This window comes from Magallana gigas, chromosome 7 (genome assembly GCF_963853765.1).
Source record: "Magallana gigas chromosome 7, xbMagGiga1.1, whole genome shotgun sequence".
NCBI lineage: Eukaryota > Metazoa > Mollusca > Bivalvia > Ostreida > Ostreidae > Magallana > Magallana gigas.
Genome location: NC_088859.1, coordinates 27,494,515 through 27,506,941, shown reverse-complemented (window position 1 = coordinate 27,506,941; position 12,427 = coordinate 27,494,515). Strand labels below are relative to the sequence as shown.

The 12,427-nt window shown below is 34.5% G+C and overlaps 2 protein-coding genes across 3 annotated transcripts; one reads left to right on the top strand and one right to left on the bottom strand.

The window, feature by feature from the left end:
- The first annotated feature begins 297 nt into the window (after positions 1 to 297).
- On the top strand, positions 298 to 6,713 carry LOC105333666 (sialin). Of its 2 annotated transcripts, none has more exons than XM_011436739.4 (9): positions 298 to 416; positions 722 to 942; positions 1,532 to 1,691; positions 1,850 to 1,962; positions 2,328 to 2,462; positions 2,684 to 2,888; positions 3,341 to 3,488; positions 3,892 to 4,006; positions 4,550 to 6,713. In XM_011436739.4, exons 2-9 carry the CDS (start codon positions 766 to 768, stop codon positions 4,703 to 4,705), a joined length of 1,209 nt encoding a protein of 402 aa, XP_011435041.1. In that variant the 5' UTR covers positions 298 to 416; positions 722 to 765; the 3' UTR covers positions 4,706 to 6,713. The 2 variants fall into 2 exon arrangements, with proteins under 2 accessions (XP_011435041.1, XP_011435042.1); XM_011436740.4 differs by having other exon boundaries at positions 322 to 445.
- Positions 6,714 to 8,058: 1,345 nt separating this feature from the next.
- On the bottom strand, positions 8,059 to 11,243 carry LOC105333667 (uncharacterized). The gene is made up of 6 exons (XM_011436741.4): positions 10,494 to 11,243; positions 10,086 to 10,213; positions 9,651 to 9,832; positions 9,320 to 9,443; positions 8,833 to 9,013; positions 8,059 to 8,476 (listed from the first exon to the last, which is right to left on the bottom strand). The coding sequence occupies exons 1-6, from the start codon at positions 11,143 to 11,145 to the stop codon at positions 8,169 to 8,171; spliced, it is 1,575 nt and encodes a 524-aa protein (XP_011435043.3). The 5' UTR covers positions 11,146 to 11,243; the 3' UTR covers positions 8,059 to 8,168.
- Between the last annotated feature and the right edge of the window lie 1,184 nt (positions 11,244 to 12,427).

The following is a 12,427-nucleotide window of genomic DNA, read 5'->3' as shown; positions in this document are numbered from 1 at the left end:
TTTTGCATTTTTTTTTAAAGAAAATGTTGATAGAAAAGATTTTATGGGAGAGGCTACCCCGCCCCCATCCCTTACAAAAACGATGCACGTGTCTGTTTCAATTTTCTTCCATATGCCAGCAAGCAATCCGGATTAATACCAGTTTCGGTTCAGATTGTAGCAATATAAGCCTCCTGTAACATTAAAAAAAATTAACATTGCAAAGATTATTTGAGGTATATTCTTTAAAAGAAAAGGATATACTTATAAACATAGGGAAATGTTTATTATCAAAAAATTATTCACAACACACAACACACTATTTGTAACCAACTAAGCATAGATAAGGTTCTTAATGATATAAGCGGTTTTGCTTGAGTTATTATTGTCAACTGCTGTGATGGATTTGCCACGTCTTCGACCACTAGAAAACAACTGTAAGAAATAAACCTGATCGATATTTTAAGTAAGATCGATAAAATTTACTAGACCCTTTTCATATGGACCACATTCGTCCAAGTTTTCCTTAAAGAATTACCATACTGCGATTTCCTGTAGATGAAACATACACTTATCCATGTGTTACATTTTATTGTAATTTTTTCAAAATGATTGACTGAATTAACATGCTTTAATAAGATGGTTCAAAAGGGAAATTATGAGACATTTGGTATTTGATCAAGAAGTTCATTTTAACCATCACATGAACAGTAATTGATGCCATTCATATTCTTTCAATTAGAATGATGATGTGACAGTGTTCTTGGAGAATCAAGGAAACACAAAATGTTGAGCAGGGCATCTCATGCAATAGCATTATGTTCTATTGCCAACTTCATCAACTCTGCAGACAGAGTTATCATGCCTATTGCTATAGTGCCCATGGCAGATGAATACAAATGGGATCTACATGGACAGGGATGGGTGCTTAGCTCCTTTGCAGTTGGGTATATGAGTAGCCAGGTAAAACAAAAGCAATGAAGAATGTTCGATTGATGTAAATACTGTAGATTCTTTATCCAACATAAGCATTTAATTACGCATTTTTACTGTTTTGTATCAAATCAGCATAATATGAAATAGCAAGCATCAAACTTTTGTTGTTATTCTCTATTTTAGAATTGTCAGACAATTGAAAATGAGGCTTTTATTTTCACGAGAGATTCTTCTAACAACTTTACATGCACATTAATTCCTCTCAGCTAGGAATTTATAGTTTGATAATGTAAAAGAAATCATATATGCCTTATAAAAAAAAAAAATAAGAGAAAAAACGTCGGAAGCAGGCTGTAACCTCATTCTTTCTTATTGTAACTATTTCACAACTTGATCAATCATAAACGTAGCAATGTTCAATGCATCTGGCAGTTTAATTGTATGAAAAGGTTCATTGCTTACAATAATGTAAAGAAAACTTCTGAAAGATTATGTTATTGGATGTTTAAATGAAATTTTCATTTAATTTTCATAAGGCTTAATGTAATTCAGTATTAAGACAAGAACCAGGTGTCATATTAAACTGTCCTTATTGTTACTTACCACTACTTTTTAGGTGATTGGTGGTAGTGGAGCCAAAAAGTATGGGGGAAAGATGATGCTGACCATTGCTGTTCTTCTCTGGTCTTTGTCAACGTTTCTCGTCCCCTTCTTTGCTCATTCCATTCACGCCTTAATTCTATCAAGAGTTCTGTTGGGACTAGGAGAAGGATTAGGTATTCATGTTAATATAATTGTATTATTGTCTTGTCAGTAAGACTAAACAATGGGACATTCAAGTAAATTGTAATATCATTTAACATCTGGTAGATTAAATGTCATGTGTATTTGTCTTGAAAAACTAATTTTACATTTGTTGCACTTTTGCTTACAGGTCTACCCACAATTTTTCACATTTTTTCTCATGCCATTCCATGTGAAGAGAGGTCAAGGGCTTTTGGCTACCTGGTTGCGTTTGGCTCAATTGGCCAAACTTTTGCCTCAGTGGTAAGGTGATTTACAAACAGAGAAATCTGAGAGCTCATTTTGTTAATTATTCCTACATAATACTCCTGATATAATGAAGTTTTTTTTTTACAATATATATGTTTGTGGCACTTTGATTTCCAATCAAATTTTCCATCTCCCTTGAAAACAATAGAATGTATGTAAAAATGAATTAAATTCATTTTTTTTCCAAAATTTTTCACATTTTCATGTTTGTACAATACATCAGTGTAAATTTAGTGTCAAATAAATTGGAACAAATATTGATTATGGTAGAATCAAGAATTGTTTTAAAGTACCGTAATTGATACTGTGATATTGTGAGTAAAAAGAGATTATACAATGACTTGTATCATTTTTTGCAGCTATGCCCTCATCTGGATTGGGAGTGGATGTTTTATTTATTTGGGTTCATGGGTTTTGTGTGGGTATTTCTGTGGATAGTCATGTACAAAGAGATCAGGACGTCAACAGAGGAGGATTTTGTGGATCCACCCAAGGTTTTCAATTAATATTATTTGGGGGGGGGGGATGTTTTTACAAAATATGAACCTAGAATTGTTGTAGGAAGTAAAACTGAGGTTTTCTTAAAGACATGAGTTCCTTCTATGTGGAATGGATTTTTCAATATTGCAAATGCAACCATTCTAAAAAAAAATTAATATAACAGGAATATTGCATTAGGTCTTCGATTTTCATTTTAACTCTGTTCTTTTTACAGGTCAATAATAACAATGTGTCCTGGCGAGAGTTCCTATGCCATTGGCCGCTGTGGTCCATTTATATAGCTCATTTCAGCATGAACTGGTCCAATTACATAATAATGCAGTGGCTGCCAACATATATGACTCGCACATTGGGAGCAGAGAAAAGTCATATAATGTTTACAGCGGTGCCTTATATCATGAATTCTCTAGTCGGAATGGGTGAGATTTTTTTGCTTTCGATACTTACAAAACACAAGCGCCTGATATTAAAATTGTTTTATTATGATAAGATTTTTCCCTGTACTATAATCTTATCATAAAATAAAATATTTTTAAAGTCAGATGCCTGAGTAACAACACTACAATAAAAGTAGAGTTTAAGGAATTTTAGTTGGAATAGATGTATTCGATGTGTGAACTGCCTTGAACACCCAGTCAATAACTCTTTTCATGACAATTAACTTGTGAAATCAGATCACAAATACTGGTATAAAATTCTTATCTCATTTCAAATTATGAATTGCTTAACAAATTAGTTTACTGCTTTCATAGTTAACTCATTGCATGTGTACACATTGTATCTTAATTATATACATGTAGTACTATCAGTCATTTACCTGAATCACATTATAAAAGTACATGCACATTAAGTTCTTTGTCCTACTTTTCAGGCGCTGGTCATTTTGCCGACTCCCTGATCACAAGGGACAAGTGGACGTTGCTGTCGGTGAGAAGACTAATGACCAGCATAGGTCTCCTTGGACCAGGATTATTTATTTTATTTTTCAGCGCTGTGAATAATTTATCCCTTGCTGTTTTGTAAGTACATTGTATATGTAAAATAAAACTTTATCACTTAATTAGTAGTAGATTTCTTTTCAATTTATTGATTGATTTTTTTTTTGCAATTTATGTGTTTAATCATACTTGTTGCTCTGCCAGAGTGATTATAACATGTCCTATCACCATTTACCATTCTGCATAAGAGTAAAATCGTTATTTAAGTTTTCTTTAGTTTTAAAATACCTGCACATCTTCATGTATATACAAACAAGTTATAAACCAAATTAAAACAACTTACATACATGAACTTGATTATTTTTTGGTATTATTTGGTTCTGTCGAACCAAGAAATATGTAGTTAGAAAAGATATTGTCAGCAATAAATTTTGTTTTGAAATTAATTACTACATGTATTTAATTGGAATCTTTTTATTTTTAGCTTTGTTTCCCTGTCACTAGGATTGAGTGCTTGTAATTCATCAGGACATTTAAGTAATCATGCAGAGGTGGCCCCGAATCATGCCGGGATCACTTTTGCCATCTCCAACACACTGGTCAGTAAAACTCAAGAAGGAAAATTCAGTAAATCTACAAAAACTTATGAAATGAGTAGTTTTGGTTCAATTCGAGCAAGTACAAGTCATATGTAAATTTGTTCTGATGTTTATACACAATATATTGATTCTGAAAATAAAAACATAATGCAGTGAAACCTCTTTATGTGAGAGTAGACAGGTTTTTCAGATAAGACAGGGTCAAATTAAATAAATGGTTTTTTGTGGAAGCTAGTCGTCTATATAGTGTACCGGTAAATGCAGTCAGATAAAATTCTTTAACAAAAATCACTTTGCAATTTTCATAGTTCTGTTAAGGGCATTATATATATTAATTAGTGATGGTTTTTGTTTTCATCAAATCACTTTGAAATTTTTGTGTATTTTATAAAGGTCATTGTACATGTATGTATATGCATTACATATTTCAATTACATTTTGTTTCCATTACATTGATTTCATTACATTTTGCTTGATTTCATTACATTTTGATTTCATTACATTTTGATTTCATTACAATGATTTCATTCTGTGATTTTACAGGCAACAATTCCTGGAATCACCTGTGGACCATTAACCGCAGAACTCGTTCTTCAGAGTCATGGCCGATGGTTTCCGGTGTTTATCATTGCTGCCGGCGTGAACTTTGTTGGTGCTATTATTTACCTAAGTCAGAGTGCAGCAAGTCAAGTGCTGTAGTTAAATAAATGTTTGTTTAAATAGACCAAAAGAAAAAAAATGATCAAAATTCCTGAACACAAGCTTTGTATTCCAGCCATTTCTTGCAGTCAGCTTTGATTAGTGCTGACATGCTTGAGGCTTTATTTTAGGTTGAAAGGTTAGGGTCTTTTGTTGATAAAGTTGATTTACTCCAATGGTATTGGTTGTATACCGCTAGTGTATTGATGGTTTAAAGAGAGTGGGTTCAATCAAAATTCTTAGGAATATTTTTCATCTGTTTAATTATTATAATACATGTACCATGTACCATGTTAAGCTGCTACCATACTTTTCTACTGAAATTTACACCGCATAATGCAAATGATGGCATTCTAAAACATTTATATTAAACAATAAAATGCACAAGCATCTTTTGGCATCAGAAGAGGACATGGTACACAGTACATGTATCTATGACATTTAAATTTCAAGTGTTGTCTGCTTTCAGCTATCAAAAATATAGTTTGGTAGTAAAAAACTTTGTCCAGAAATTCTACCTAAAGAATTTTGTGTACCCTTTTCAATCTCCGCCAATTTTGTTTTTCTTCAGAAAGAGAGGGGGTGTGGAATGGATATAATTTTTAATATTTTTTTTCCAAAAAGTACCGAGGTATTTAGTTGATATTTAGGAATTTCTTATGTACTAAGGAATTGAATTATTTATCTACACTCTCAATAATATCAAAAATGAAATTAAGCAACATGGTTTGAGTGGGGTTTGGGGATGGGGGATATGAATACTTGACCTTGCAGTCATTGGCATGGATTAAGCTTTTTAAATGGATGTAACTTTGCTTGGTAATGTGATATTGTGGCATTCAATTGTACGTACATTTTACTTTCTACTCGAATGTGATGTTATATATATTTTTTTGCCAAAGTTTGTATTTGCTTAATACAATATTGACACATGTATATAAATGTACAATCATTGTCTTATATTTTATTGATGAAGATTATGTGTGGTATAAGATACCCCCATTATATGAGATTATAGTTAATACTACAGTGTTTGAACAATATGTCTTTTTGTTGATACATTTGTGTATCGTTGTTGATTTTGTGTGAATGAATTGTAACGTTAACATTCATTGAAACAGGGTCTAGAGTGGCATGCTGAATATATGTGTATGTAACTTTATACATGTACATTATTATGTGTGAGAAATTGAGTATTTTAACATTTTTCAAGAATGTGGTGCATGAAATAAATATTTTGGCTGTTTCTTATTAAAAATGTTTTCATTGTATGTTTGCGTGGGGTGGTTTTTTTTTTGGTTCAATTTTTTTTAACTTTCATTTATTTTTGTGATACAAATATTTGTTATTATACATTTTGTTGCTTTAAGTTTCAGAGAGAATTAATGAAAATAACTGAATGTACATGTAGCATTTTTTGTTTCCGTTCATTTATAGATTTTTTTCATAACTTAAATCATACAAAAGATTTCCGTTATTTGATATGGCACTTTGTATAAATATTTTACACTTATTCACCATTACCTTAAATGGTTATATTAAGGTATACATGTAAAACACTGTTTATTTTTCAGAATGGGGAAAGTTTGGATTTTGGTTTTGTTTATCTTAAAAAGCAATAAGATTCATAAATGATTTGTAGGTTAATGAGAGCTTTTGACAATGAAATACTTGACTTTTAACAATGATCAACCTCTCTTGAATTTAGCAAAATAGAATGTGGCCAAATTTAAACAAAAAATGTATTCCACTGACCTAATGAGTTGCATGTAGAATAGGACATTTTGTAAATGTGAAATATACATTTTAAAAAGGCAAAAGTAAAATTACATATCATTTTGATACTCATGGGCATAAAATGCAACCATGACTGATAATGTTGAGCTTTTATTCAGTGAGCTGTTTTTGTTTTAAAGGGAATTGAACATGATGTTGAAAGAGGATGAAAGAAATGTTTTTGTTGTAATATTGAAATGTCATGATAAAATAAAATGTGATATATCTCATATTATTTGCTAGTATTGTGATTTTATCTCAAACTACTAAGAAACATATGCATATCGCGATAGAGGTGGTAAAATAAATTCACAAAAAGGTTTTATAGAGGCCTAAAAGGGGAGTTGCTATTTTAAATCAGTAAAAAATAAAAATGGGACATTTGACAATTAACATGTATGGATGAAAGTATGTACTATTTTTATTAAAGTCATTAGTCAATATTTTCTAAGGACACAACAGTGTTGCGAAAAATAAAAAAAAACACCTTGTTTTACGATTGAAATTACTCGCAATATTACGGTTTTCGTTCTCATTGAACTTTGGGCTCTTTGTCATGATCAGCAATGCGGATGTGATATTTGGATGAACATATGTATCGATACAATGTCTTTACTAACAGTACATACCGGTACTTTTTAATATCTTATCATAAATTTTATGCAGTTTTTGTTTGCACTGATTCAGTGTTCATATCTATGGGAAAATATATTTTGACTCCTCCCCAACCACACACAATATTCATGACCTGCATTGTTGGTCGCCTGCATCAGTTGTCTAATGTTGACGTGTTGAATTATGTACTCATTCATCAACATGTTTATCTTTTTTAAATTGGGTGTGATTGAATGTGTACTACAGAAAGTGATATGTACATATTCGCCATCTCTTGCTGACAACGTTTACCCAAATTACAAATTAACATGAAAAATTGAATTTTGAAAACGTGGGGCATACGCCTACTTTTATACAATTTTTAAGTGACTTAAGCTATTGCCGTCAGACAAGGTGAATAATCGACTGCAAATTTCTGAAAATTACTTGAAGTAGATATTTCAAGTGGTCATGTTTTTTTTCTATCTATCGTCGAAATGTCATCTCAATTCATTTACATGTATATGAAATAAAATCTATCGTCGCAGAGTTTCGAATCGGAACAGTAAGAAAATGTAGGATAAAGATAAATATTTAATATTGTCAAGAGATCACACGTGTCCAATTTAATACACGCAGATCGGTGGTGTCGTTGGAGAGGAGGGGAGGTTGCATGGTCCGATATCGATAATTGCAGATAGGTGCATATTTTTGCAACAGACAAGAGAAAACCATGTGTTTAAAGTTGTTAGGCCTTTAATAATTTGATAATCGAGATTAGAGTTAAAATTCAGTTTTGATGGGTAAAGAGGTCTTCATAAAAACTATCTGTATTTATATATATTAAAGTATTTTAGTGTGTCAGATACTAGTATTGATCAACTTGCTCTGAAAATATGTTTTAAATCCACCGACGAGAGAGAACGTCTTTAAATGGTTTTCCAATATGTTCAATAGTAAGAAATGGAACTGACTACGGTAGATTTGTATTTCAAAGATTTTATTGTACAAAAAATCATATAAATAGTAAAGCATTCAGGAACATTCACACCACATGTACACACAACATTATAAAACTTGGTTTGTTTTGCTCTTATTTTCCTTGATTTCCTAAGAAACCAAAGGAGTTTTGTCCAGAGTTAGATCCACCTCCGAAATTATTTGAAAACTGTGATCCGCCCGCTGCGTTAAAGCTAGATCCTCCCGTTGCACCTGCTCCTTGGGCGTTGAAACCGGTCTGTGTACCCTGGGTGTTGAAACCAGTCTGTGTGCCCTGGGTGTTGAAACCGCTCTGTGTGCCCTGGGTGTTGAAACCGGTCTGTGCGCCCTGGGTGTTTGTCTGTGTTCCTTGTGCGTTACCGCCAGTTTGGATTCCTTGAAGACCTGCGTCTGAGTTGGAACCTGTAACAACAACAAAAAATATTATATCACATGTATATGCAGGAATGAGCTGAATCGTTGAAAACTTCGGTCATGCAGCCTCCTTTACAAAAGGGTAGGCAAAACTGGCCGTGGATTTCCGACTATGCGAAATTCATGACAGGCCCCGCCGTAACTAAACGATTTAAATCACTCAACTCATTCTTCAACTCAAATCCTTAAATGAAATATGCATAAATTTTAAAATTCAGACTAGAAATTGAGTATTTACTTGAAAAAAGGGGCCAGTACTGTTATGAAAATCGCATACATCATCTTGCACTTTTCAGTCAAACAGGTTTGACAGAATAAAATACACAACTATAAATCGATTATACCTGTACTAGGGGACCAGGCACCCCCGGACATGACCATCAGGTCGTCCTCAGAGTACGGGGTTCTCCAGTTAGCGGGGCTGGCGCGGCCGATCGTGCAGCACGCAATGGGTGTGCGCGCGTTCCCGTTCTGCAGACTGGCGGAGTTGGTCCCTGTCCCTTCGTCGTCACGTTCCAGTTTAACCTACCGAAAAAAAATCAGGGCTATGTTATTTTAGAATATCAAATTTGATACAAAATTATAAAACACGAAATGTTTGCAAGAAAATATAAAACTATATTTATAATGTTATTTCTCGTAACCATTAAACCCTAAATAATGTTTTAGAAAGACAAGTAAAAGGTTCTTTGATATCAAAATATTGAGGTGTTTATAGATGAATGTCTATGATAGTAAGCTGTTTAAACCATATGTAGAAATTCTACATTTATTGGAAGGGATGGGGTGTATGTGTGTGTGTGTGTGTGGGGGGGGGGGGTATAGCCTTACCACAAGAGATCTGCCGAGGATGCTGCCTTGACCTTGAAGAGAAATGACCTCGTCCCTGAACTGAGTGGAGGCGACGCCCTGAGCAGACTGCAGCATGTTACCCAGATCTCCAACGTGACGCAAACTGAAACAATAAAAAAAATAACAATGACGCATAAATAAAATAAGAACACATAAATAACAACCAAAACTTTTTTTCTATAATATTTTACTACTCTCTTTAGAGAAGTGGTCATGTACAGGCAAGGACGTTGCCCGTCCACTCCTTAAGATTTAGAGAATAATATATTCAATATATAGGTTTGGTGGCACCCGAGACATCGATACTTACAAGGGGTAGCTGTTCCTGCCACCGTGGCGGGTCTGGGTGGGGTTGAAGTGAGGACCCACACGGGAACATCTCTCGCCGATGTCTCCAAATTCATGGATGTGGATTCCTCTCTGAGTGTCGACCGGGGAAGTTGGGAGTCCCACCACTTGAATTCTGATATCCACTCCCGAGTCACCAAACAACTACAAAAATGAAAATGATAGAATTATTATTTGACCATTCAAGAACATTACTTACACTTAAATGGTTATAATGAATTATAATAATTAAAACTAATTCAGTATAAAACTATTTAATTTAAAAAAAAATCATTCTCTCTCTCTCTCTCTCTCTCTCTCTCTCTCTCTCTCTCTCTCTCTCTCTCTCTCTCTCTCTCTCCGAGTCCCATAATAAATAAAAAGAGAAACAAGTAAGAACGCAGAAGAAATAACTTACAAACTGCCTGAAGTCGGCCCTTCCCCTTATGGCGTTTTCTGTCGAGTTGAAGTAACAGGTAGCATAGCGGTAGTTGTTGGGGTTCTGTGAAAGGCTCATAAACAGTTGCCCGCCAGCGGTGAACTGATCTATTACGATGATAGGTAGATTAGTAATAAAACAGATACAGAAAAATAAACAAATATTTCGGAAACAATTAATAATAATGCGCACATGTCTTTTGAAGGGGAATTCAAAAACATGTATTTTTGTAAATTTTCATAAATTAATTGTTGATCTTTACACTAAAAACGATTTTTCATTTTCAAAAAGTCATCATACAGGAAAATAGACAAAAAAACGTAGCAGTAATGAATTGAATTAAAGATTTATATTAAATATTTTTTTTATAATGAATATTCCACTTACTCTGGTTATTTCCACCTCCGTTTGCGCCGGGTAAGTTATTTCCAATGACGTTCCCGGGAACAAATGGGTTTCCGAACCTATTGCCAACCGTTCCGAATCCCCCGATAGCGTTTGGCTGAAATCCGCCGAGTCCTGGAATGTTGGCCGTGGGACCAGCAGCTTGACCCTGGGGTGGAAAACCTCCTTGGTTCTGGGGAAATCCTTGATTCTGCCCTGGAAAACCACCCTGGTTCTGTGGCGGAAATGCTCCCTGGTTTGGAGGTGGAAATGCTCCCTGGTTTGGGGTCGGAAATCCTCCTTGGTTTTGGTTAGGAAATGCCCCTGGCTGTTGTCCACCTTGATTAAATCCACCTCCCTGGTTGTTTCCCGGCTGCGGGCCCTGTGGGGGGAATCCCCCTTGTTGTCCTCCTTGTGGCGGAAAATTTCCACCCGTTGGTTGGCCCTGGTTTGGAAACCCACCGGGCTGGTTGGCTTGGGGTGGAAACCCGCCTTGGTTCTGATTTTGGAAACCACCTCCTCCTTGATTCTGCGGCCCAAAGTTCTGTGGAAACCCGCCTGGTGGTTGATTACCTTGCTGATTAAAATTATTAAACTGGGCAACACTTACTCCTATTAACACAACTATCACGGTCAATGAAGTTAGATTTCGCATGTTTTCTTGTTATAAAAATCCCTTCTCTGTATTAAAATTCTAAAACTGTATTACTATTAAATAGATGTGTAGTCCTCCAATGATACTCTGTTTCTGACCAAAAAAATGTGTATATTTCAATTATATGCTATCCGTCAAGTGACGTATTGATGTTCTGACACATAGAGGTTACAGTACGACTTCCGTTTAGCGCGTACCCACAGGGTACATGAGTAATACCACGGTTCTATTACGGGTATATACCACCGACAAGAGGCGCGGGATAGCGCGTCACAGGGTTGCATTACGAAGGGAGAACACACTCCAGACACCTTCATGTGTGACGACATATGTTCTCAAACGTTGGCAGACGTAATGTTGCGCGCTGGAATTTCAAAAAAAGAAATAAAAACATGTATACACCCCCGAGTTCTGTTTTCCGGAAACAACCTGCTTGGAAAATTCTGATGATCTTGTTTTGTACATTGCAAGTTACTGAGTAAGAAAATATTCTGGAAAAACACAACCAATGGGACCCGTTCAATTGTAACGTGTATGACGCGAATGTCAGTTTTGTTATGCAATACATGATCTTTCATTCATAGTAAATACATGTACGTACATGTATGTACAACATAAAAAAAAATGCTTTGAAAAGATTATAATGATATGTGTCATGTAGCTAATGGTGCTATAAAGTAAAAAATGTTTGTGGCAATGCCTGGCTAAAGCAAGGAGGGCCAATTTCCCCTATACGTTTTTTGCTAACAAGAAAATATTTGAAATCAATTTTATTCCATTTTCGCTAGCCAAGGGTTTCCAATATACTGCATTCCTTTATGAGAGATACCGAACATACTGTATCGGAAACCCTTAGCTAGTGAAGGTGATTTTATTCTATAGAGAATATTGTGCTTGCATTGTAAAAAAAAAAATAGCATGGCGATTATAAAAGTATTCTTTGTCTGAAATGACGCATGACCTTTCCGCAATGTTTAGTTACACAGCTCGAAAATAAAAATTGTAGAAAAAATAACAATTCAACATGGTTTCTGAAACCTAAATTAATCGTGCCGCTATTTGAAGAAACATAGTATACAGGAATCGAAATCCAGCAACGCGGCTTGTTCATCAAAATTTGTTAGTTTCTATCTTAAAAATCAATATTTTTAATTAACGGGGAAGTTTTTTTTACATACTCTTAATATAATATCAAATGGCGTCTGGTAACTATAGTCGAAAAATATTCTGTTTACAAAAACCCTTATTTCATTTACATTAATTCACGATTGTCAACGTGCAA

Excerpts from the sequence above, each read along its gene's own strand:
- LOC105333666 (XM_011436739.4), top strand. The coding sequence starts at position 766 with ATGTTGAGCAGGGCATCTCATGCAATAGCATTATGTTCTATTGCCAAC. Across the intron at positions 943-1,531 it reads TTGGGTATATGAGTAGCCAG|GTGATTGGTGGTAGTGGAGC; the intron begins GTAAAACAAAAG and ends ACTACTTTTTAG. Across the intron at positions 1,692-1,849 it reads GGGACTAGGAGAAGGATTAG|GTCTACCCACAATTTTTCAC; the intron begins GTATTCATGTTA and ends TTTTGCTTACAG.
- LOC105333667 (XM_011436741.4), bottom strand. The coding sequence starts at position 11,145 with ATGCGAAATCTAACTTCATTGACCGTGATAGTTGTGTTAATAGGAGTA. Across the intron at positions 9,833-10,085 it reads GGGCCGACTTCAGGCAGTTT|TTGTTTGGTGACTCGGGAGT; the intron begins GTAAGTTATTTC and ends TCATTTTTGTAG. Across the intron at positions 9,444-9,650 it reads GGCAGGAACAGCTACCCCTT|TTTGCGTCACGTTGGAGATC; the intron begins GTAAGTATCGAT and ends TTATTGTTTCAG.